Here is a 26544-nt window from a genome sequence, read left to right on the forward strand (position 1 = left end):
AAAGATGTTATTTGAAGTTTACTTCTAGTTGATATTTAGTTGATATTAAGTCCATATTGAGTTGATATTAAATTTACATTAAATTTACACATACTACCACGATGTGTAAATTTAATTAAGGTAGTTAAGTACGTTCACATCCGGTTCACATCAGGCTGATTTTTGGTTTTATAGACTGTCAAATATATTTCATTTAAAAGAAATATTCAATTTGTGATTACACTAAATCTCAAAATTCTCTCTCTATAAAATGTTATTTAAAATTATAAAAAACTACAATATAAATTTTATTAAAAATTGAATTAAGGTAGTTCAGTTAGGTTCACATCTGGTTAATTTCCGGTTTTATAGATTGTTAATATATTTCACTTAAAATAGATATTCAATTTGTGATTACACTAATCTCAAAATTTTCTCTATATAAAATGTCATTTAAGAGTTTAAAAAGCAGTAAGACAAATTTTATTAAAAATTGAATTAAGATAGTTTAGTTGATAGGTTTACATCCGGTTCACATCAGGTTGATTTTTGGTTTTATAAAGTGTCAAATATATTTCAGTTAAAAAAAATATTCAATTTGTGGTAATACTAAATTTTAAAATTCTCTCTATATAAAATGTCATTTAAGATTGTAAAGAACATCAAGACAAATTTTATTAAAAATTGAATTAGGGTAGTTCAGTTGATATAGGTTCACATCCGGTTCACATCTGGTTGATTTTTGATATTATAGACTGCTAAATATATTTTATTTAAAAGAGAAATTCAATTTGTACATCACACTAAATCTCAAATTCTCTCCATATAAAACATCATTTAAGATTGTAACTTTATGATAAACTTTAATTAATTCAATATTTATACCAAATAAAAAGTTAAAAAATATGATAGCATGTATTATGATAAAATGGTAACTTTTCTTTAATAATTGTAAAAATATCAATTTAACATCATGACTAAAATGATACTACTTTTTACATCATCTTCAACCTCTATTTTTTTCTTTTCCGGTAAAACAAACCATTACTAGAATGCACAAGAAGGGTTGATATAATTCAATCATGATGTAAGTTAGTGTTCAATTTTTATTGCAAAATCTGTAACATAGCATATGTCTTTTAATGTATATTTCAGCTGCTAATTCTCTTCGAACATTCACTAAGACGGCCAAATAATGCGTTTTATAGTAAGACATTGCATTGACCCAGCTTCAAATGCCTTCTTTTGTATGTTTAGTATGTAGTAATTAATTAACCTGCTTTCATGATTAATGATTTCTAATTGTAATTAAAAGGACAAACAATGTTGGACAAAGAGAAGAAGGGTGTCAAATGACAACCACGTCACTGCTGTAAATCTGCTTAATTAGAGCCACTTTGAATTTTCTTTTTATTGACGGAACATTAGGTATTAATTAGCTAATCTGTTGTATTGATCTCTGATTGGAATTTAACTTTGCAATCTTTGATGGTATTCCTTAAATTTCAAAAGATACATTCAAAATAGTAACTACAATTCTACAAATCTCATTTCACTTGATTTAAATTTCTTTAGAACAATATACAGAAAATTCTATTAAATAGTATCGGAGGGAACAGTGCCGGCGGTTTGGCTACCAACCACCACAAGTCTAGCAATCCGGCCACCGACCACCAAAGGTCCGGCTACTTGTTCCCATCTCTGCATGATAAAGAAATTGGGGAAAAGTAAAGTTACAGTAATGGAAAAGTGAGGGAGAAGAAGGAAGTGGGGCCGGAGAAAATGTGGAGAAATTAACTAAATCAGGTACACAATAATAATAATAGGAAGGGTTAATTTAGTAACTTCTTACTGAAAGAGGTAGAGCTGAAAAGGAACAATTAAAAAAAGGGGATTTTTGTCAAAAATATTATGTTGGGTCACTAACATAATATTTTCAATTTTTGGGGTATATGGTGACATTTTCTCAATGAACTATTTAGCTTAAATCATAATAGAAAATGTTAGCTTTGTATCTTATGCAAAATAATTAAGCTCTGAAATTATGTTGAAAATATAAAAAGTATAAATTGTTTGTTGATATTTTATTTGTCTAGATCAGTGTTCTAAAAACCGGACCGGACCAACCGATCGAACTGGAATCCAATTTTAAAACAGTAAAAACCGGAATTTCGGTTGAATCGGGTTGGAATGGATCGAACCGGCCAAATCGGATAAAAAGAATTAGCGACGGATCTAAAATCCCAAAATGTGTCACTAATTTTAATTACATTATTTAAAAAAATTATTAAACCTGTTGAACCGGTCCAGTTTGGTTTTTGAAAACACTGGTTTAAATAATACTCCCTCCGTCCCGTAAAGATAGAAAAAGCGCCCATTTTACAAGAATTAAGAAAGTAGTTATTTATAGGTAATTTGTGATAATTTGTCTAAATTACCCTTTGTAATCAATTAGTTATGTACATTTCCCAAAGCCACTTTACTAAATATAACACTTACAACTTCTTTTTTTTATTTTTTCAAAATATGCATTTAATGTTTTATGATAAGTATGTAGGGGTATTTTGATAATTTTTGACTTAACTAATTCTATTTTTTCTATTTTTATGGGACTAAAAAAGGTGATACTTTTTCTATCTTTACGGGACGGAGGGAGTATTGTTTCTACATTTAATACGGTTTATCCGATCGTTGTGCAGATCAACTCATTCATTACAAGTAGTATTTCCTTTCGCAAATTTAAGATAATATTCTTCCACAAACTGTAAAAACAATTTCACTCTTTAAAAAAACAGTAGTATCTATTTGCATCCAAAAACCAATGTTCTAACTCCTATCAGTGTGATCCTTTAATAAGGCAGTTTTTCCAAAATCAAACCAAAAACTTTGATTTGTAATATGCCAAAAATAAAATTGAAACCTAATCAGACTCTGAATCAGTTGAAGGATATTCTCCATCACTATCATTACTACTACCATAGTCATCAATCCAGGGTCCATTGAAAAACCGAAGCTTCGTGCACCTATCTTCCAGATCACCTTCCAGCCTCACATTCCAGCAGCCTCGAATGTCAAGGTGTGATAGAGCCTTACACTCGGTGAGGATTGCGTCGAGACCAGAGTCTCCGAACGTGCCAAACCCGAGTTCAAGATGCTGAAGCCCTGGCATTATATTGGCAATGGCCATTGCCTCAATATCATTAGAGCGGGAAGCGTTTCCTTGCGCCGGTCTCTCCCACTCTGGTGGGGGCATATTTCTCCTCAGATGAATCAAGGATTTGCAGTTCTTCCCCAATGCTTCAATACCTTTCGATGTGATCTTCAAACAATAGGTTATGTCTAGAACTGTCAAGTGTAGTAGTGAGGCTGCGTGCTTTTCGACTATCTTGTCGGTGACTTCACTCATCGGAATCTGCAGTACTTTGAGGTATTTCCCACTATTATAAAAGAATAAGACAAGACATTCAAATACACATACTATGGCAATTCAGGATTCATTCAGGTAACTATATATATATATATATATAAAGCTGTAGCAAGTTCTAAAAGTTCTCAAGTCCCAGCATCCCTAAAAATCAGAAATAGAAAATCTTAATAGTCACCTAAACACTGATGTAGCAGTAGTACTGTAACGAAAATTCTAAAACGGGAAATAGCGAGACAGAAAACAGCGGAACTATAGTTTTTCTTACAAAAATGAATTATAAGAGATCAAGTTTCGTAGTTTCCGAAGTGTTTCTGAAAATGAAAATCAGAAATACAAAAGCTTTCAATAGCCTAAACATCAATGCAGTACAAATATGGTAGCAAAACCACATTTTTTATAAGAATAGCTCAAAATATCGAGTTTCAAAGTTTTAGAAACGTAAAACTCGAGATGTTTCCGTGCAACATCGTAAACACCCTTTTGTAAGGTTGCAAAACAGGGGATAAGAAAGAAAACTTCTTCCCCAAACAATGTTTCAGCAACTATTATGACTACATATATAAATGGCGCTCCAATTGACAAGACTTAAGAACCTACTTAACTTAATCTCAACAAAACAATGAGAGCAACAAAGGAGACATCAAACAACAAATTCAACATCAAAATTAAAAATTAAAAAAAAAACAGAAAGACAAACAAATTAATATCCTGTTCAGAGCATACAATAAGACATGTTTAAGTTTTATTTAAAACTAAAACATCTCAGTTTCCCAGATTTTAGGTTATAACCTGACTCTGTTAGCTATTTTAGGATTTGCATCAGACTCCATGTCCATACAAGAAGGTTGTCTTTAAGAACTTGAAACTCTTTAATATTTGAAAATCTTGAAACCCTTTTGAAAACTTTCCTTCCATTAAAATGGGTTCATTTCATTTCATTTTCTTTTCGTTTTAAATGGACAAGAAACCGATTTCTTTGAAGAAAAGTCACAGCTTTTTACAAAATAAAAGTAAATAAAAAATGGCGCACCAGTTAGCAGCAAAAGCAAAACCAGCATCCCCAAGCTTGTGTGCAGACAGCAAGCGAAATGCGCCTCTACTACGCTTAATGAGCTTACGCACGGCCGAGTCAACTCGATCAGCGGACCGAAACTGACGGCGACACCATTGTTGGATGTCTATTTCAGACCAGCAGTAAGGTCCATAAACACAAGCCAGCCATGACTTACACACCAATGACACGTGTCCTACTCTCTCTTCAGCTGGGATACGGACTAGTATGAGTGCCAGTATTTCAGGGTTGAGCTCCTCCCACCTGGCGGAGGCCGCGGTGGTTAAGCTGCCGTTTCTTTTGGGAGAAGAAAGAGTGGCCATTGTGTCTGAAAATGTAAAACCACAAAAAAGGTGTCACCTTTTGTTTTCTGTATATTTCGCTTCTCTGTCTCAGTCTGTCGGCTAATAATCATCGACGGTCCTCGACCTGTACCCTTAGCTTCCGTAAACCCCCCAACCTTTCAAAAGCTTCCCTAAACCCCTCAACCTTTGTGGCGGCGCCATTCACGGTCCTTATGGACGAAAACACCCTTACAAAAAAAAAAAAAATTGGCGGCTGGCGGCGCCACGTCATCTGACATGTCAGAATTTTTTAAAAAAAATGAAAGCCCCAAAATACCCCTAAAATAAGCTAATCAAACCAAAATTCAATCATATTCGATCCAACCAAACCAAAAAAAAAATGAACCAAACTAACCAAACCACCATCCACCATCCACCCGCCGCCGGTACAGTCGCCGGTCGTCATCTCCGGCGACCATCTGTTCTAAGAACAGATCTGAAAACCCAGATCTGTTCTTAGAACAGATCAACAGATCTTAGTTTGTTCCGTTCCCTGCTATGGAGTGATCTTTTCCTGAAATACAGGTATCAAAGTCCAATACATGTGAACTCTTAAAGTCAATTTCTGGGCTGAAAGTAGAGCCAGTGGAGAATGTCGCATCCAAATTATTTGTTCAGTGCTCTCGGCAGAAAGGACTGATAAAAATCTACAGACATTTACTTAATTATAGAAGTAATGTACACAAATTTCTTTTGAATGTTGCGTTTATAGTATCACTTTCGTCCTGTTTGTTTGTGCAAGTATGAGTATTTGAGAGATAGAGAGAGAAGACTGGTAAAGAGTTTCTATACTGTTTTGTCTGGTGTATTTCAAAAGTAACAAACACAATCAGATAGAGACAAAGCAAGAGCTGGTTTTACATGTGGCTTTGCATGATAGAACAATAAATCACGCCAATAGACCAGTGTAGTGATCTGTCAATTCTATACAGTTAATTTCAAATCCTTTATTAACTAATCACATATTTGCTGATGAAACACTGATCGTTATCCCGTTTACTTATTGCAGAAAATGTATTTAACCTTTGCAGTTTTCCTAATCTGGCTGGAATTAAATTTAGGAAACTAAGACGTGGATTCCAGGAGGTAATGTGGTCGTTCAGGAAAATAGCATCCAACGGACGATCAAACAGATTAGAAGGAACAGACCCTTCAAACTCATTAAACCGCAGATCCAAGTACCGTCTTCTCAGTTCGTCTGAGAAGACGAACAGATCTGTTCTTAGAACAGATCTGATTTCCAGATCTGTTCTAAGAACAGATCACATCTGTTCTTCAAGAACAGATGTGAAATCTGTTCTTGAAGAACAGATCAGAACAGACGGTGGCGACCGGAGGTGGCGGCCGAGGTGGCGGCCGGAGGTGGTGGCCGGACCGGCGGCGGTTGTTGGCCATATGGTCTGATTAGGCTGTTTTGGGTTTGGTTAGATTAGACTAGGGTGTTTTGGTTTGATTTTGATTTGGTTAAATTAAGGGTGTTTTGGGGTTTTTGAATATTTTTGGACCTATGATGACGTGGCGCCGTCAAATTTTTTTTTTTTTTTGCGCCGCCAGCCGCCAAATTTTTTTGTAGGGATATTATCGTCCATAAGTACCGTGAATAAGCGCCGCCACAAAGGTTGGGGGGTTTAGGGAAGCTTTTGAAAGGTTGGGGGGTTTACGGAAGTTAAGGGTAAAGGTCGAGGACCGTCGATGATTATTAGCCCAGTCTGTCCTTTCGTTTTTCTCCTTCCTCCATAACGTTCATGTAAATCATTTTTAATTTTATAAACTAACATTTGAGTCCCTAATTGAAATGTTTGTGTCTTTTAAGCCCCTGGAGAGTGGAGACTTTTTAAAGACAAACATTTTATTTGGGGGGCTTCAATTCAAACCTAACTATAAGTTCGGATTACATCAAACTGAAAAGTTCGTTTCGGTTCGATTTAGTTAAAAAAGGCAAAATTTCATATATTTATTTTTTAATTTAAAAATTTAAAAATTATTATCTAATAATTTTTCATGTATATTTATTAGTATATGTATCTATTGTGTGAATTTTATTATTTATGTGTAAAATGTAACTAAAGAAAAAAGATTAAAAATTAAGGTACAAATATATACTCCCTCCGTTCCACTCTAATTGACAAAATATGGAGTTTTTGGTATCCCATTCTAATTGACAAAACTAACATAACTATAATTTTTTTTTTAATTTTCCATCTTCACCCTCATTTAAAGTCATGTCTTTTATGGAAAAATGGTGAATATTTAATGAAATTTTGACTAATATACTAATAGCATTAATTAGCTCTATTATCAATAGAAGGGTATATAAGTAACTCTCTATGTCATTTATTAGTTTGTATTGGTTATTATAATTTAGTTATTTTGTCAATTAGAGTGGGACGGAGGGAGTATATATTTATATTATTATAATTTTAAATCTATTTTTTAATTTTTTGTTCAGTTTTTCATTTTTGGTTATTTCGGCTTTTAAAATGCCCAAACTTAATTAAAAACCCAAACACCAAAATTTTAAACAATTATAAACCGAATTAAACCATATTCATTAAATAACCAAACTATAATCACAATTGCATTTCGGTTCGATTTGGTCTTATAGTTCGGTTCGGCTTTTACACTCCTAATTAGAGACGTCCTCATCAGAATAAAAAAAAAAAAGGCATCACAAGAAACAGACCATAATTTATTCATAATCATAATTTGAAAAGTTAAGAGGCAATACAATCCTTTTGCACGTTATTTTTTCCCCAAAACGGCTCAACTATGGCTATTAATCACTCTACAATTAGTTCGAATTTCTCCAGCAGAACCTGTCAACACATCAATTTGACCCATTTTGACCATGGCTGCACCAAATTTGGTCATCCAAAGGACAGGATATCTCGCATTTTGAACCACTTGGCTTGCTGAAGATGGGTTGGTCAAGAGAGCCTGATCCGAAGTGAATAACCCTCGGTTCGAAAGGACATCTACGTAGTAGTCTGCATCGGTTATGGTTGGACTCGATGGGTTCATAGGAACCACTGAGTTAGAGTTTTGGCCACCTTTTGGGCATTGCTGCTTTAACCTGTTTGCATACGCGGCATCTAAGCTTGGATCTTGACTAACCGTTGCACTGAAATTGTATAGTCTGTTGGTGAATGAAGTGCAGTGCGATCGACCTATGGTGTGTGCTCCTACATTGGCAACCAACACAAAAGTTTAAGTTATAAAATAGTAGTGCTTATTGATCTATCCATGAAGCCAGAATCGTTAGTAATCGCCGGTCAGCCATACGGGAGGTAATTAATGGCCACATAAAAATAGTACTTAATCTAGTTTATATTTACCGGAAAGTGTAACCATTTCTGCTTGTGAGAGGCCCTTGTTTGCAAATGATTGTGTGAGTTGATCCACAGTAAATGTTGGAGGAGGTAAGTTTGAGGACGTCTCCGAAGATACAGAAATTCTGCCATCTCTTCTTCCCGCTGGTACATCATATCCAACTCCTCCGGTCTGCATATATAATAATGAATTAAAAATATCATTTCCACATTTTATTTTATTTTATATAAAAGTTCAAGAAACATCTGTTATTGTATTATTTCATATGGAAGTATTCTTTTTAACATGACTAGAAAAAAGGATAAAAAAATTAATATAAAACTATTCTAAAAAGAAAAATTTAATGTAAAATGAATATAAAATATCCTAAAATAAAGAGTATGATTTTTAAAATAGAATGGAGAGAGTAATTAGTTAAGTGCTCCAATGATAGATATAATAAACTTATATTTTGTAATTTATTTTTCTAAAATATCAGTTAAAAAATTTAATCTATTATTGAGTATTTAATTTTTGTTTTAGATGAAAATATTGTTTTCCAACTAAATTAAACAAATTCGGTAAATTATTTGGACAAGAGTTTTTTTTTAAATGTGAGACGTAATTTTTTTTTAACCGAGATAGATGTATTAAAAAAAAGTGATCCGATATTTTAATTTAGTCAAAAAATACTGAAATACTTTATTTAAATAAAAATGGAAGTTACAGTATTTTAAAATAAATTGAAGGTTAAGTATCAATTTAAAATATAACGTGAAGTTTCAAATTATTTCTGGTATTTGAAACAAATTAAGCAATTTGTGTTAAGCTAATGACTCAGCCAATACATCAAAAATTAGTCAAGCTTGGCATGTTTGCAAGAAAATCAAGGGACTTGATTAAAGTAAACTTGTATTGGAGGGGTGCGCCAGGCCAGTGTTATAGTGCAACACACAGGCGACGCTTGAGAGCCCCAATAGCAAGCTATTGTGACGGACTCTCCCCCTTAAAAAATAAATTTAATATCGTGTGGGCCAATGACCCACATATCAGATATTAAACTGATAAGAACAGATACTACACTTGATCTTAGCCAAAAGGCCGAGAAAGGTATGATTTGTTCAGCAGTTGGTTTTCTTATTTATAGACTTAGTCCTCACTTCTTTTTTCTTAAGTTAACGATGTGGGATATTACAACTGTATTTCCCTCGGCCTCAACTACTCTATTTCCCTCTGCCTCAACCGCTCTATTTCCCTAGCAATCGGCTTCTTTATTTAATCACTCATCACTTGACTATTGTCAACCAATTATCGAATTTAATTATAAAAAAACAAGAAACATGGAGGATTAAATTGGGTTTATGAAGCTTGATATTCTCTGGTAATTAAGGCAAAAGCACTTGCAGTTATAGTTATTGTATTAAAAAAATAAAAATTGAAGTTTAAGTATCAAAGAATGTGGAGTTATGAAATTAATCCGCATATTAATTTACTCACCAACTCAATACTATCTCTTGCTGCAAATGCTATTATATCAGCACATGAAACGATTCCTTCACAAACATCTTCAAGTCTAGACTTGGCATCGTCAATCACTTCAAACCCTCTCAGACTAGGATTATTCGTCGGAGAGTCTTTTTCTGCCTTGTTCGTCGCAGTGGAGTCGATAAGTACCGATGCATCACATCCCTGATTCAATAACATAAAACTAAGTCAACAACTCAATAATTTTCTTACCATATATACAAGCCTAATTTATCTATTATATCTTTTTATTTTTAATATTTAACCGTTATAGTTGTATTTTTCTTGATATATTTAAGAAATATATCGCTTTAATATAATGTTCGGTTTTATTTTATAACTAATTGAATTCAAAAAAAAACTAATTGAATTAATGAACTCCGACCACTTAAAATCATATATTTAAGTCAACATAAGATAAATTCATACTAAGTTTAAGGTAAAACATATAAATGAAAAAGAAACAAAGATTACAACATTTCTCTTACCATTATATTTAACTCATTAATATATCAATCTTATTTAAAAAAATTATCGATGTACATTATTTAGTTGAATAAATGAAGTAAAATTATACTAATCGAAGAGAATAAAAAATATATTTAATAAATGAAAATTATTAATTACAAAAATTATCAAATTAGAGCTAGCTACTCATACTTACCCTAACAAAGCAATCATGAAAATGCATTCTAACAAGACCAGCAGCAATTCCTCGATCCTTAGCAAAACCATCTCTAACAGCACCTTTGACAATAAATTCAGCTAAAGTACAGGAGTTGTCATAAAATCCAACTTCAAGCTGACAATAAACACTAATTTGATAAAACAAAATAAGCATTATTGAAATTGTATATATTTTTGATGGACTCATAATTATAATTTCACTCTTTAATTACAACTTTATATTATGGCTACTGCTCAGCTCATCGGTATCATGTGACTATATAGTTGAAGAAAATCGATATTTAATTGAGGCATGCACATGCATGCATACCTAATTTGATTGCGATCTTAACTATGTAGTGCTATGTGAGAAGGTATTTGCCTAAAATGTCTTCGCTTCTCTATATTTTATTTGTCAAAAAAATAATATAGTTAAATAAAAACCTTTTTATAATCAAATATGGGGTTGGTCCTTATGATGCCAAATTGTTACCACTTTTCTTGATTTGATATTGAAATTGTAATTTACAACAAAGTTGTTGGAACCGGGAGAAACGCAATACATAAAAAAAAATACCTTCACGAGCCCAAAATAAAAACCACATTAGCGGCAAATGTACTCAAAAAAAATTATAGGTTCTAATTCAGGTTTTGGTTGAATTTTTTTTTAAGAAAATGAGATAAAATTTATACTGAATTTACCGATGAGCTATATCTCAAACGGTATAAGCGATAGGCAGCAATCTGCTAGATTGTGGAATCGATTTCTCCCACAAGCGTTCTCCCACCGCTTAATTATCAAAAATAGTAGAATGGGAATTAAATTTGGACAGTCGAAAAATAAAAAGTAAACTAGAAGTTAAGCTCGGACTGAATTGAAATTTTGATTCCGCCACTCTCTACAATTACAAATCAGACACCATATTCAACCCAAATTTTAAAATAATGGATTAGTTAGTTTTTTCCACATAAATGTTCCTCTATATATATTGGAGAATGGAGAGCGTATGTCAGAGAAATTGAAGCCACGATCTAACAGTTTGATATATAGCATTATACTATTTGAGTTATAGTTTATTGGTATTTATATTTTTATAAATATGATTTTTTTATCTCCCTTATTCAAAAATGGTATCTCAAATTTTATTTTGATTTCATGCAATTACCCTTGAATAATTAATTTATACTTATGCATATGCTAATGTGAGATACGGAAATAGAATACGTATATGCATCATCATTGTCTGAAATGCAAATTAAATTTACAGTATTATCATATGATATTAATTAAAATTTTGAAATTAATGGTAAGACGCGCTAATAACCCTGAAATGTGGCTGTTAGAGAAAACAACAATGGAGTCGGTTTCAGAAAATGATCAAATTGTTGAGTTGGATTATGACATGTTTACTATTTCAAAAAGAACACAACCCACTACCCTAGATTTGGACAAAATTCATACATCTTAATTGACTCTAATGTGAGAAAATTCAGGAGGAGCAGTTCAATTTTAATATTAATAAAATGCAAGTTACATCAATCTAATTTGCAATAAGGAGGCTAATAATCACCCATGGCACCTCAACTTTAGGGGTACGGGCGCTAAACCCCCTGATGTTTAAAAACGGGCGCTAAACCCCCTGAACTTTGAAGCGGCGCTCACAAAACCCCTTTTGCTCCAAATATAACGAAAATACCCCTGGCGCCGTTTTTTCAGTTAATTGTCAGTCTTAAAAAAAAAACTGACACTGCCATATCATCTGACACGTCAGAATTATACCTTTAAAATTTCAAACACCCAAAATACCCTTACTTTAATTTAGAAAAAGACAAAAAAAAAAAACTCAATCTAATGAATTAACCCAGCAACTGACCCGACCAATACCCCAACCCGACCGACCCGACCACCGCCGGAAAATTTTCCGGTCATCTTCTCCGATTTGAAGATGACCGGAAAATTTCCGGTCATCAAAAAAATTTGTTCCTCAGAGGAACAGATCGTCGGATCTGTTCCTCTGAGGAACAGATCGTCGGATCTGTTCCTCTGAGGAACAGATTCATCTCTGTTCCTCAACATGAGGAACAGATCTGCGCGATCTGTTCCTTGAGGAACAGATCTGAATCTGTTCCTTGAGGTTTTTTTTTTTTGTCTTTTTCTAAATTAAAGTAAGGGTATTTTGGGTGTTTGAAATTTTTAAGGTATAATTCTGACGTGTCAGATGATATGGCAGTGTCAGTTTTTTTTTAAGACTGACAATTGACTGAAAAAACGGAGTCCGGGGTATTTTCGTCATATTTGGAGCAAAAGGGGTTTTGTGAGCGCCGCCTCAAAGTTCAGGGGGTTTAGCGCCCGTTTTTAAACATCAGGGGGTTTAGCGCCCGTACCCCTAAAGTTGAGGTGCCATGGGTGATTATTAGCCCAATAAGGATGATACCAGATCAAATAATAGAATCAAAACGATGAAGTCAAATTTATTCAGTTTAATATTGTTAAAAAGTGTTAAGAGCATTCTCAATATATATAGTACTATCTTCTATAGCAAATTACTATAGAAACCCTACATATGTTGTAATCATAGTTTGTTAACTTTTATTTGAAAATCAAACAATTTGATATCTCAGTTTTAATTTTACAAACAATTACGGCCTTCTGTTAAATTTGGATACCAAACTGTTAACGAAATTAAAAGTGAGATAACAAATCATTTGAAAATGAAGTATCAAATTGTTAATATAATTGCAAGTGAGGTACCGAATCGTTAACATAAATGAAAGTAAGGTAACAAATATCTGAAAGTGAATATTAAAATATTAACGGAACTAACAAAAACTCCTAATTGTTAATGGAATTAAAATTAGGTATCAAATTGTTTGATTTCCAAATAAGAAGTATCAAACTGTGAATTATGACATATATATGAAGACTTTAGAATAATTTGCTCTCTCTTTTATGCTAAATTTAGCATAAAAAAATAGTAGAATATTATCGTTAGTATAGCATTTTAATTTTTTTCCTCATTGCAAAATGAAAAATATTATTATAAATACTTTGACAATTACCTATTGATTTTATTATTTTTTCTATAATTTTTTTCAATTATTTATTTAAAATTAATATAAATTTTTTATATAATAATGAGCTTTTAAAAATATTATTAAAAAAATCGATGAACTATATAAAAACAAATTGTTTTATGTTTCTTTATTATATTAGCCTATGGTCTAATTAAAAAGATTAATCGATCGAGATTGTAAAAATAAAAAAATAATATAAAATTTTAAATTGAGAAAATAATATGTTAATTTATAATTGAATTTATATATATTCATTTCTTTTTTATATAATTGGGAAAGAAAAGTGCTTGTATATACTAATATTTTAGTAATTTTTGTTTAGAATTCTTACATTTAACTCATAATTCAGGCAAAAAAATTAAAACAACATCAAAGTTCGATTTCAAATTTTAAATCTTTCAGTTATTGAAGTCATAAAAAAAGTAAATTTGATGCTCAGAATAAATAAAAAAAGACAAACAAATATATTATAAAAAGATGAAAGATTAGCATAATTAAATTGATCAAACAAATTATAACTAAATTAACAAATTAGAATAGAAACCAAGCTGTGATGCGGGTTTTTCCAGTCATATATAGAACCCGGAGTTAAGCGAGTTTGGTCCCCACCACTACTACTACAATGAGGGAAGTCTAATCGCTCCCATCAAAATCTTCTTATGGAAGATATTTTACACTTTGCTCAGTGCTTTACTTTATTTTACTTTCGTTAGACGGGATGGTAATAAAATTGTCCATCTTCTTGCTCGTCTCTGTCGTCGAGTGATGAATATGTGATTACGGAAGATGCTCCTAATCACATTTGGTCGTGTATTATCGAGGACTGTCCTCTTTTAACTTCCTTTTAATATAAGTGACTGTTTATTGATAAAAAAAAAATTGGACTCAATTCAGTTTATAAATTTTTAAAAAAATCAGTTTATTTAATCAAACCAAACCGAAGTAGAAAAAAGACTGTCAAACTATCTAATTTAGTTAGATTTGAAATACTTTAGAAGCGCCGCTATTGCCACAACATTTGATGATGACAGAGTAAAATATTTTATTTTAACAAGATCATCAGCCTTTTTAATAATATAGAAATGGATTCAAATTAAAAAGAGGATAGTTTTGTTAAAATAAAAAATATTGTTCCGACCTTATTAATTATTGCTATGTTAATAATAGCGCATCCATACTTTAAATCCTTATAAATTCAGTTCCATGAACTTTTCTTTTTGTTGCAAATATTCAGTCCAATTCAATTCGACTGGAATGTACACCCCTATCAGCAACAAAGAGAACGTGCAACAGATTTACGTACAAGAGAATCAGCATTTTACAAGGGCCTGAAAGTAGACATTTACTTATAGTTCAGTGACATGCCGAATGTCTTAAAAGCTTTATACATACAAACAGAGCATTCAACACTTCTACAAGAAACCCAATCAAATGGATGTCCAATCACATTATATACATCACATTAAAGCCGAAACACATTATCCATCATCGACATGACAAACATTAAGGATATCGCTCCAGATTCAAGAATTCGGGCATCCAAGTTCCTCCAACAGGACATGCTCCCAATCTGAAGAGCCATCACCGAAACCAGTTTGAGATTGATCCCCAGGCTTGTCAATAATGCGAGATGGGCAATCCTTGACAGTGAAACGGGATTTCTCGACAGTCAGTTCTTCTTCAGTAGGGTTACGATCATGATGTCGCGAGAGAGGCTCCATATTTAAATCCAGAATACCGTCCTCTGATCTATCTGTACCAGTTGCCCAACACCCTCGCAAACCAGCATATTCCAGGTCAGCACTTTCTGTTCCAGGTTCTTGCCTATTCAAGGAAGTAGAATTGTCACCCCGGTCTTTGAGGATACGAAATCTTGCCATAACTGAAGCTTCAATATCATCTACATGATTAGTTGAACTCAAAACTGGGGAATCCTGGCTGCATATGTCTGGCTTTTGGCCATCTTTCTTCTCGCGTGCAACCCATTCAACGTTGTCCGGACCTAGAGAAACTTGAGAACTACACATCTTACCTGCAGAACCCAAAATTTTGTCCGCCAATGAAGTTTTCACAGCATCAGAGCTGTTGACCCGGCATTTTAAGATATGAAACCTAGCAGCAACATCATCATCATAGCCGCTTTTGATTAACATAGACGATGACTCCGGAATTGAAATATCTGGAAGATGGATATGGTTAGCATTAGATGCCATCTCGAAACTTGTGCATGGTTCAGAAGAAAATTTGGACCTCGAGGGCTTGTCCTCATCCTCAGATGTTTCTGGTAAACATAATGTAACCAAACAATTATTTAGATGACGTAAGCATGAAAGTCAGATTCAATTGAAGAGAAAGGTAAAAGCACGGAGATTTTAGGTTAACCAGTAGTGATTGGAGAGTCGCATTTCTCCATCCCGCTCTTCATTCGATTAAAGCGAGCCATACAACTTGCATAAAACAATGAAGCTTCTGCCTCAAGCCAAAGATTCTTGTACAGAAGAACTTGTGGCTCTGTCTCTTCCTCATCATGAAAATTCTCAGCAAGAGCCTTCTTTATAGCCTGAAATCCAGCACTCATGGCAAAGAAATTCATCTTCTTTTCTTCTTGTCCGTAATATGGATGTGCAAAAACCGAACCAAACCAAAAAATTTGGCTCGGTTTGATATTATAAAAAATCTCAGTTTGTTTGGTGATGGAACTTGGAAGTAAAAAAAATTCAGTTCACCTTTGATATAAACGGAACCCAAAAATTCAAACCGAATTGAAAAACCAACGAACCAACTTGTGCAGTTTGGTTTGATTTGAAATATTGAAATCCTTCTAAATTTGTATTGATTTGATTTTAGTAAAAATAAAAGTTTTTGTTTGGTTTGAACCAAATGCACACCCCTGGTCCATAATAAAGCTAATTTAATGCTTAAAGCCTTAATTTAAACTATCTATCAGTATCCCCAAACAAAAGAGAACAGGAAAATACGTACCTGGGCTGGGTTATCAACTTTCATTATGTTTGCATCAGATCCGACATAAACATAATTAGGCAATTTCTGATCATTATTTCCAGAAGCAACATTATCCTCCTCGTCAACATGCTGACTTTTGAATGAGGCTTGAAAGTTAAAAGGATCAGTTTTGGATATCATAAAGCCATTCTCATTTGTGCCCTGAACAATTCAATATTCAGCATAGCAAAAAAAATATTGAGATATTGTCAAGAAAGGAATATAATAATTACATTATGAAATACTATACTAATAAAAACCGACAGCACAGTTTACTTCCATCAACAAAATTCTAATAGAAATGGGTCCTAAAAGGGACATTTAGACATCTCCTGTAATGGATACAATAATTTCTTTATCAGGCTCTCTTTTCTATTCACTATTATATTTTTGGGAAAGAACATTTTGAAAGCCTAAAATATCGATCTAGTAGAATGTTTTGTGTTGCCATCAAGTATCTATGAATATAGAACTGCGATCAAATTCATTCACACTAATGCTGAGCTAAATTCACTGTACTTGACTGAAACAATCGGAAAAAAACGAAGTACTATGCTTTGCTCGGTACATGATGACACCTGCAGCACCACGCCTCTCTTGCTCCCTCTCTCTCTCTATCCTTAACAAATTAAAGTATCGGATGAACTTTCTTTGGTTGATTTTACAATGAAGATAAATAACTTATCCCTTATGTACTATGGTTTTTTTTATCTCTCTTCAAGACCTTTAGAACACACAGGATTATCACGTGCAGGGGGAGTTTGCTTCTGATCAAAAGTTCATAATAGCCTAGGCACTTCAAAGAAAAAAAATCCTACAATATTTAGGCACTCAAACTACATTTATCAGCAATGCCTACTGACGAAAAGAATCCAAATATTTTCATGTTTTTTCACCTTTGATCAATTATTTCAATTAAAAGTTTTATACAACGGGAAAAAATGGACATCATATTAATTATGATAGAGAACTTCTTAACATTTGATTTCCTTTACCCCCTCTTATCCATTCCTTTCTCTTTGCCAAGAGCTGATATCCTACCCCTCCTTATTACCGTCCTCCCATTATCCATCTCTTATAATCTTCTTTTTGTCAGGTTTATATCGAGGAGAAAGTTAGAGAGGGTTGACAGAAAGAAAAATGTCGGATGTTGTTTACATGGAGAACTCAATTAGCTTAGAAAGAGAGAAGACAAAAAAAACTAAATCTATCAAATTAAATTTTAAATAATCGATTAATAAAATACTATTATCTGTTTTTATAAAGTGCAAATAACCTTCAAAATCATGAGAATTTCCCAAAACAAAATTATTTTTCAAGGATAAAAAAATTGAAAATGAAGAAGTGGTAAGTTTTTTTGGTCACCGAGTCTTTCTAAGCATATAGTTTGTTGCCTATCTAAGAACAAAGTCTTAGCATAGAATTCAAAACCCACAGCAATTTAAATTAACACAAAATAATAAAATACCTTCTGAAGCTTAGAGGACTTCTCAGAAGGTTGAGAAATAGCTCTTTCAGGAACTTTTGAATCATAGGGTGAGTTCATTTTCTCCACTTTCTTTAACATACACGATTCAATATTACCGATAACATCTTTAAGAGCCTCAGAATCTTCTTCCTTCAGTTCACATATATCATTTGAAAAATGAAATACAAGCAATTCTGACAAGTTCTGCATTGTGTCAATCAGTGTTTTAACATATGTCTTCTGTGTTGCATCTCTCCCATGAACTTTATTTGGCATACCAGAAGCACTGTCTGCAGAAGGTGGTGAATATAATACATTTTCTATTGCCTGGAACGGCACATGATACGAACAGTCATCAGGATCGTCTTTCATATTCATATTAAAATCAGCAGCACCAATAACTGGAGCACAATTACTTTCAGTTGTCCATTTACACCCTTCACAACTTTGTTGCTCATTGTCGGGTAGTTTACTATCAGAAGTATCAAACGATTTGTTATATAAGGTATCATCAGCACTCTGAACCTGATGGAACGGGCTCGATTTTCTGTGATCAGCTCCATTCGCATTAGGACCGATTTCTTCTCTATGAAACATATGGCCAACCAAAGGTCTTGTCATGGATGGACTTAAATGATTTTCTAGAACCCAACCACCATGTTGCATTGGCTTTTCATTTGTTTTTTCAGGTGAAATTTTTACAGCATCATTGCAACTAACAGTGAAAGTTTGATAACCTTGACGGTCTAAAGATCTGCAAGCTTCTAACTTTTTCCTATTTCGCGGAGAGACTGACTCGGAATCTTCAAGCTGAGAAAAATTAGAAAACGGAGCCCCTTTCCAGCATGGTGAATCCACAGCAGGATTGTGATGATCCAGACATTCATTATAATCTTTTACAGGATCGATGGCTTCAGTTTTGTCCACTAAGCTTAATCCATCTAGACTTGTATTCGGAACTTTGTGGGTAAAGCAAACACCCTCCTTGGACGAGCCTTGTGTCCCAGCAAAATGATCAAAAGTGTCCATAGGAACACTTTGATTGCTTGAAAAAACTTCATTTATTGCTGAGGAAAAATCTGCAGTAACTCGATCAGCTTTTCCTAGGTGGAAGCTGACTTGGCTGGGATCATAAAAAACATTGCCTTTGGAAGTTACAAATGGACGAGGCTCCACCATAACAGATGGATTATTGCCAGAAAAATCTTTAATATCTCCATCACTCCTAGAATTTTTATTTATAAATGAATTTGTACCGTATACTGGTGGTTTAATGACAACAGCAGGGGAAGAATTCATGACTGTTCCAATAGCTCTTGAACTAGCATCATCCCTTGTCAAGAGTTTTTCATGGACAAGTCTTTCATGTGAAGTAACTGATGGTTTCTGGAACTGGTATGGCCACTTCTGGTTCCAGGAATTAACAGTTTTTATAGATGATACCTGAGGACAGGTTTCTGGAAATGGTAAAGTGGATGCCATGCTTGTAGGCGTTGGATAATCAGTAGGTACGAGCTTACTATTTTTTCCTGGAAAGGAATTATAATCCAACTTTCCTTTTCCTGCAGACTCAGCAACTTTATCAATTCTTATAGAAGCTTCTTCATATTTGCTTCTGCTGTCAGATGCATAAAATCCTGCCAAAGTAGCAGTTACAAAGACTATCATAAAAGGAAAATATCTTGAATTTTAAAAGGAGAAATAAATAATTGTATAAATTAAGCTCAAGAAACATCCAAAAAGCAAACCGAACTCCCCAGAGAAATAGGTAAATGTAGGGTACAGGAGTTTAGATGATAATGGTTAATTTAGAATGTTCTCCTTATCAAAATGACTATTAATTCAAGATAACAGGTAACGAGAAGTTATATGTACACGTATTGTCAATAAGATGAATGTCTTCATAAGCAACCAGCACTGGACTGCTTGCATACTACAAGAATACATAGTATCGAATAAATCGAAAGAAGAATTATCAGAACAATAAAACAAGAAAGAACCATGTTGCTGATGATTTTTCTTTAATGTGACCATCCTTCAGTTGACTGATTGAAATGTCCACAACATGCTTTACATATCTTTGGTGCCAGCAGAATGTGAAAGTGTATTGACAGTACTCATTTCCAAAATGCAAACATCTCTCCTTATGATAAGTCATGAACAAGATGGAAAGTTTTCAGCTAGTACTTGTGTTAATAAGGGCGAAATTACTATTGATGGTCATTACAATGAAACCGGAAAATGCCCGTAACTTTCTGTTAGTATACGGAAGTAAATTCTCTAAAACTTTTCTTTTAATTCCAGTTCATTAAGAGCCTTAACCTTCCCTTTTTTTTCTGCTCTATTGATGTCATGGATAAATGTTTTTTAAGGATGTCATACAAATAACAAAAGAAGATGAGGCCAAAAGTAGCTCCAGTTCATTAAAAGTTGTAGAGCCTGAAAATGTGATAGTATTTCATAATCTACATTTTTTCAACTCATATTTTTATTAAGGTGGGAGGTTTGTAATAGGTAAGCAGCCTAACCGTCACAGACGATTTGGATGCAAGGGAAATGAGCATCAATGGCCAAAACAGGTTTATAAAAGTAATTAAACAAAAAAATGATCACAGAATAGATAAAGAAATGTTACTCACAACAAGAAAAATCATATAAAAAGTAGGAACATGAAAAAATAAAAACTTCGTGTATGATCCAGCTAAAGAAAAACAATTAAAATAGTTCTGTAATGGCATTACTATTCATGTTTACATGAGCATAAAATACTGTAATTTGGATTTATGATGACAAGAATATTCACACATGTATACCTTGATTCATGGAACTCTCTTTTGGGCCGAAAATCTCATGAAGCTGCATTGGTTCACTCTGCTGACATTCAGTAAGGCAATCCCACATGCCACTCCACTGACCAGACAAGCTTTGACCATAATCCTCATGCGTGGAACCAATAGACGTCGCAACGCCAGAAGTAGACAGCAAATCATAGCCAGAATAACTAGAAACTCCTAAGGAACAATCATTTCCCATCGCATAAGACGGATAATAAGGTTTAGCCTCAAGAACACTAGCCGATTTTTGGCCGGACAAAACAGCATCAGTCGAGATCGAAACACGAGGGTCCGAATTGGAGGAAAACATATTATATGCATTAGAATCGTAATCAGGTCTCGAATTGGACGCCCAATTGCGCGTAGTGAAATAAGAAGCAGTTGGTTCAGTTAAATCAACAAGGGGTTTGTGAACAGTAACAGTAAAAGGAGGAGCTAAGGCTGATAAATTTGAAGATCCTCCAAAATTATTTGACCCTTGACCCATCATCATCTCATCAACTTAGGAGCTAATTCAGTCAACTGATCACAACCTAGAAAGTAAAATTGCTTATTAATTGACAATTGTAAAGAAACTAACCAAAATTTTAAAGTATAATAGGATTATGAGCAATAATTAAGTATCAAATATTGATGATTAAGCTGATAAATAAGAACAAATGAAATAAAATTGAAAATTGGGAACGAATTAAAAGTCTAAAATGGATATAAGTAATTAATTGTTGTTACCTGAAAGAAGAAGATTGCCGGAAAACGGAGCGGAGAGAGTGTTTTATCTTCCTACGCCTCGAAAGTAAAGAGAAAAAATAGCATTTGTTCAACGAAGATTTCTATTTTATTTGGTCATTTTATTGTTGGGCCACTTTTGATTTGTTGAAGGGCCCGTTTCTTAAAAAATGAGAAATTTATTAAAAAAACATTATCTTTTTAATTTTATTGATAAATAATAGAAAACGAATCCTATCATAACTATAACGGAACCGAGTCGCTTAAAACGCTCCGGAAGAATATCAGTTCTTGTCTAAAATACAAAAACCTGATAACATCGGTGGCCGAATTTTGAAATTCGCCATATCTGAAGATCAAAGGAAGAATCAGCTGAATTCCTAGGATAAGCTGGATTTCCCGAGGTCTCAGAGAAAGCGACGCGCCTGAGAGATTCTCCTAAAGACCGGATCTACAAAATATCTTTCATATCCGGATACAAACTTCAACTTAGGAAAATAAATTTATTAAAGAATATATTTCTGAATAAGACTTTTTTTTTTAAATAAGGAATCTCTTTCCTATTTAAGGTCAATCCCTACTAAATAGGAATCACTTTTCTATTCGAAATCTACTATGTATTCTCTTAACCTTTATATAAAGAGTTTGAGATATGCTTAAAAACACAATTACATTCATATACTCAAAACGTTACTCAAACCTAAACTAAATTAACTATCAGAGAGTTAATCGGACAACAATCGTCCGGTTAGCTTCTATCCTATTTTGCAGGTTACAAACTGGATCAGAAGGCAGAGTCCACCAGTAAAGTATACTTTCATTTTAAATTAAGCCTAATGAGTAAATATAAGGAATAAGTTCATTTAGATGGTACGCGATTTCAATTTTTAACAGAAAAATTTGCTTAATATTAAAAGATTGAATAAAATTTTGAGAAACTTTCCCAGAATATTTCATTTTGTAATTTAATTATAGCGGTATTTCATTATCATACCTTTTTTTAGTCAAAATGACCTTCTTAGTCTTTTAATTATAAAAATATTTTTTTAACTTTGTACATTTGACGTTTTCATGGCGTCTTTTATGTCATGACCCAAATCTCACGCCCGAGACCGGCGCTAGGGAATGGGAGTGATAGCTCCGAAACCCGTAGCAAGCCTAAAAACGTAAAATAATCTTTCGCAAAATATCATATGTCATGCATGACAGACATAACCACGTGTCATGCACAAAGATGTCAGATTATATATTTCCTCTGCCAATCACAAACCATAATAACGCAGCAAGCACAAAACGTTCATAATTTTAAAACGTTAAAGTTATATTTACAGAAAACCGTTTGATACAGACTGAAATACAAAACATCTATCTACTGCAGCTCTAAGAGTAAAGTACTGTTTCTTTACATACTTTTAAAATATCAGACTTCTGGAACAAGGATAGAAGTCCGCTGCTTCATAAACTCTTTTCACCTGAGAGGGAAAACTGTGAGGGGTCAATATATGGGAATATACTGAGTGAGTTCATATATTTACTAATAAATATTCCTATAAAACATAAACAACACAATAACCTTTAAATCACATGTAGCCAAGTACAAGATCCGATTGAAACCCTAATCCTCGAACATGCCAAACATATACAATCAAATCAGACTAATCCAAATGGTCCGACCCGGGAGTAACAATAACTCAACCACGTCAGTCGCGATCAGCCTCTTAATCCCAAGTGGTGGGTCCAACCCACTAGATACGGGGCTCATGCTACTCTAACCGAGTTCACTATCGTAGACATTCATATATAACAAACTTCAAAATTTGTATTCATAATCAAGTTTACAGTTGTATCAGATCAAAACTGGTGATCACGCAGCCCTATTGCCGCCCAATAGGTAGCACGTTCCATCGGATCAATACTGGTTTCAAATCAAACATATATGCAATTCATATAAAAACTTCGCATTTCAAATATTCAATTCAAAAGTAAAGCAATATAAAATATTTGCTTGCATAAATACTTTAAAAGTAAATTTATATAAACTCACTAGAAATGCTTATCCAAAATACTTCGGTGCTCAGAAACGTCAAGCTTCCCGAGCTCCTGGTCCAGCTGCTTCTTTCCTCGCCGGATCTAAAACAATTTAAAACAATTGACTCACATCAGAATTCTATTCTAAGATTGACTCTAGACTCAAGACACGACACACTACTCTTATTAACCGTCGTGCTTCTTACGTGTATACTCCGATAAACGGTATCTAACTTGTTTTCGGTTCGCAAATCTCTCACTAATCAATTCTCGATTAACCTCGTTAGGTTAAACGACTCAGCTAATCGATAACCAATCGATCGAGTACTAATCGATTTCAATCACGTATCGCAAATACGGAAAATTTCTCAGAACGGGTCAATCGGTGGAATCACTGTGCGTGCGCACGTCTGTCTGTACGCCCGCACAGTCCTGGAAGACTGTGCGCCCGCACAGTCTACTGTGCGCGCGCACAGCCACGGGATTTCTCCCGGGCTCGTTTTCAACGTGCATCTAACCAAATTTCGCATCCTAAACACCTAAACAACGCTCAATCACATTAAAAACTCGAAATCTAAACTCAAAACGCTATAAATCAATCCTATAATCGTTAAAATGATAAAACCGTTCCGTGGCCTAAAACTTTAACTCGACATATAATCGAATTTACCAATCCAAACGATAAAACGTTAAGCTTACCGTGATTCGCCACTGAAATACGATCGGTTCGAGTTATGAAACGTCGAAAACGGACGAGAAACGAAAATCGAACGATAAACCGTAAATTACCGTCGATGGAAATGAAGAAAAGAGAAGAAGCTGAGAGTGAGGGTTCTAGATTCTTCATCCTTCTTATCTCATTTCATATATAATTTGCATTTTGATCCTTGAAACTTTTCAAAAGTTGCAATTTAGTCCAAAACCTATTCGCGTCCAAATTTTAAACGGTCTCCGATTGACTTGAAACTTTTACCATAAATACTATAAATTATTTCGCGGACTTTGAAGAAATAATTATTATCACAGGATTTATAATTTATTTTATATTAATTTTCGAAATTATTTCCTTAAATCCCGTTAATACGCTTAATAAAAATTATTCTAAATTCCCGATATAATTAAATTAAATCCTTCTTAATTTAATTTATCGGAATTAACGACACGTGGCACAACTTAATTATCTTAAAATATTTGGAGTATCACATTCACCCCCCCCCCCCTTAAAAAAAATTCGTCCTCGAATTTAAAACTTAGCCACGTACCTTGAGTGAACAAGTATTGATACTTCTGCCTCATATCCTCTTCTGTCTCCCATATGCATTCTTCTATGGACCGACTTCTCCATAGGACCTTCACCATGGGAATCTTCTTTGTCCGTAGTTGTCGTATTTGCATATCAACAATATGCACTGGTTGCTCTTCGTAGGTTAATTCTTCACTTACGTCCACTACTTGCGGTTGGATTATTCGAGAGGGATCTGGTAATATATTTCCGAAGCATGGAAATATGAAAGACAAGATGAACTTGAGACATCTCCGGTGGCAAGTCTAACTTGTAGGCAACTGAGCCTATGCGTTCTATGATCTGATAAGGTCCGACGTATCTCGAAGCTAACTTTCCCTTCTTTCCGAAACGAATCACTCCCTTCACCGGTGATACTTTGAGAAAAAAAAATCTCCGATTTGAAACTCGATGTCTTTTTTTCTTGGGATCCGCATAGCTCTTCTGTCGCCTGAAAGCAGTATTCGGACGCTGCTTTATTAACGGTACTTTCTCAGAAGTAATCTGGATGATCTCTGCTCCAGTTAGCTTTCGTTCACCGACTTCATCCCAACAAATAGAGGATCGACATTTACGCCCGTATAATGCTTCATATGGAGCCATCTCAATGCTCGAGTGATAACTGTTGTTGTAAGCGAATTCGACTAAAGGTAGATACGTATCCCAACTACCTCCGAAATCTAATACGCATAGTCGAAGCATGTCTTCTGACGTTTGAATCGTTCGTTCAGACTGGCAGTCCGTCTGAGGATGAAAAGCAGTGCTGAAATTTAACCGCGTTCCTAATGCTTCTTGTAAGTTTTTCCAGAAACGAGAGGTAAATAGAGAACCTCTGTCTGACACGATTGATACGGGAACTCCGTGTAGGCTCACGATCTTATCGATGTATTCTTGAGCTAGCTTTGCTGCAGAATACGTCGTCTTGATAGGTATGAAGTGCACTGACTTCGTTAAACGATCCACGGTTACCCAGATGGAATCAAAACCTTTTTGCGTTTTGGGCAATCCTACCAAAATCCATCGTAATATGTTTCTATTTCCACTCGGGGATGGCCGCTGATGCTCCAATTTGACTTGCTGACAAGTCGGACATTTTGCCACAAATTTTGCGATATCTTTCTTCATTCCACTCCACCAATACGTTTTCTTGATGTCATAGTACATCTTCGTAGAACCAGGATGAACGATATAAATCGTTCCATGAGTCTCTTTCATGATTTTCTGTCTCAAATCCTCCATGTCTGGTACACACAGTCGATTGCCATATTTCAATATCCCGTTAACGATACTAAAATCTTGGCTCTTTTCTTGTTGCACTTCCTCAATTAGATGCTTTAATTGAGGGTCATCGGCTTGTAACTCTTTAATTTTATCTATCAACGTCGATCGTATTGTTAGCTGAGCCATCAGAGAGAGGAAACCTCGAATTCGACTCCTTGACTAAACAATTGGGTGGTTGATTTGTTATTCTTCTTCTTATTATATCATTACTATATTCATGGTTGATAATTAAAATAGCAAAATACACATTTTAAACTTACTTCTTATATATTATTATTATTTTTAAATTCCGTGGAATACATAATCAAGAAAAATGAGTATATTGAGATATTAAATTGTATGTTGCAAGCATTCAATTTTGTAAAACCCAATTTAAAAAAAAATGTCTTGTATTAAACGTTATTTTTTTCAGTAATCACAATTGGATCATTATAAGGCTCCTCATATTTGTTACAATTTACAGTTTGATACTCCTTATTTGAAAATCAAACAATTTGATATCTCAGTTTTGATTTTATAAACTATAAGTCTCTTCTGTTAAATATAA

General features: G+C 33.9%; 3 protein-coding genes and 1 non-coding gene across 4 annotated transcripts; all 4 read right to left on the reverse strand.

Annotated features, from left to right (window-relative positions):
- Positions 1 to 2843: 2843 nt before the first annotated feature.
- On the reverse strand, positions 2844 to 4840 carry LOC126653733 (F-box protein FBW2-like). Its single transcript, XM_050347666.2, has 2 exons — positions 4437 to 4840; positions 2844 to 3416 (listed from the first exon to the last, which is right to left on the reverse strand). Exons 1-2 carry the CDS (start codon positions 4778 to 4780, stop codon positions 2900 to 2902), a joined length of 861 nt encoding a protein of 286 aa, XP_050203623.1. The 5' UTR covers positions 4781 to 4840; the 3' UTR covers positions 2844 to 2899.
- Positions 4841 to 7469: 2629 nt separating this feature from the next.
- On the reverse strand, positions 7470 to 10555 carry LOC126686091 (peroxidase 5-like). The gene is made up of 4 exons (XM_050380118.1): positions 10299 to 10555; positions 9608 to 9799; positions 8137 to 8302; positions 7470 to 7983 (listed from the first exon to the last, which is right to left on the reverse strand). The coding sequence occupies exons 1-4, from the start codon at positions 10506 to 10508 to the stop codon at positions 7565 to 7567; spliced, it is 987 nt and encodes a 328-aa protein (XP_050236075.1). The 5' UTR covers positions 10509 to 10555; the 3' UTR covers positions 7470 to 7564.
- LOC126654341 (U2 spliceosomal RNA) lies at positions 9029 to 9224 on the reverse strand. Its single transcript, XR_007632591.1, has one exon. It is a non-coding gene; the product is annotated as a U2 spliceosomal RNA (small nuclear RNA).
- A 4114-nt stretch (positions 10556 to 14669) lies between the features above and the next one.
- Positions 14670 to 21510, reverse strand: LOC126686325 (uncharacterized). The gene is made up of 6 exons (XM_050380361.2): positions 21410 to 21510; positions 20660 to 21213; positions 17847 to 19483; positions 16358 to 16540; positions 15758 to 15935; positions 14670 to 15656 (listed from the first exon to the last, which is right to left on the reverse strand). Exons 2-6 carry the CDS (start codon positions 21171 to 21173, stop codon positions 14899 to 14901), a joined length of 3270 nt encoding a protein of 1089 aa, XP_050236318.1. The 5' UTR covers positions 21174 to 21213; positions 21410 to 21510; the 3' UTR covers positions 14670 to 14898.
- Positions 21511 to 26544: the final 5034 nt, after the last annotated feature.

The sequence above is a fragment of the Mercurialis annua genome, linkage group LG6, assembly GCF_937616625.2.
Source record: "Mercurialis annua linkage group LG6, ddMerAnnu1.2, whole genome shotgun sequence".
Taxonomy (NCBI): Eukaryota; Viridiplantae; Streptophyta; class Magnoliopsida; order Malpighiales; family Euphorbiaceae; genus Mercurialis; species Mercurialis annua.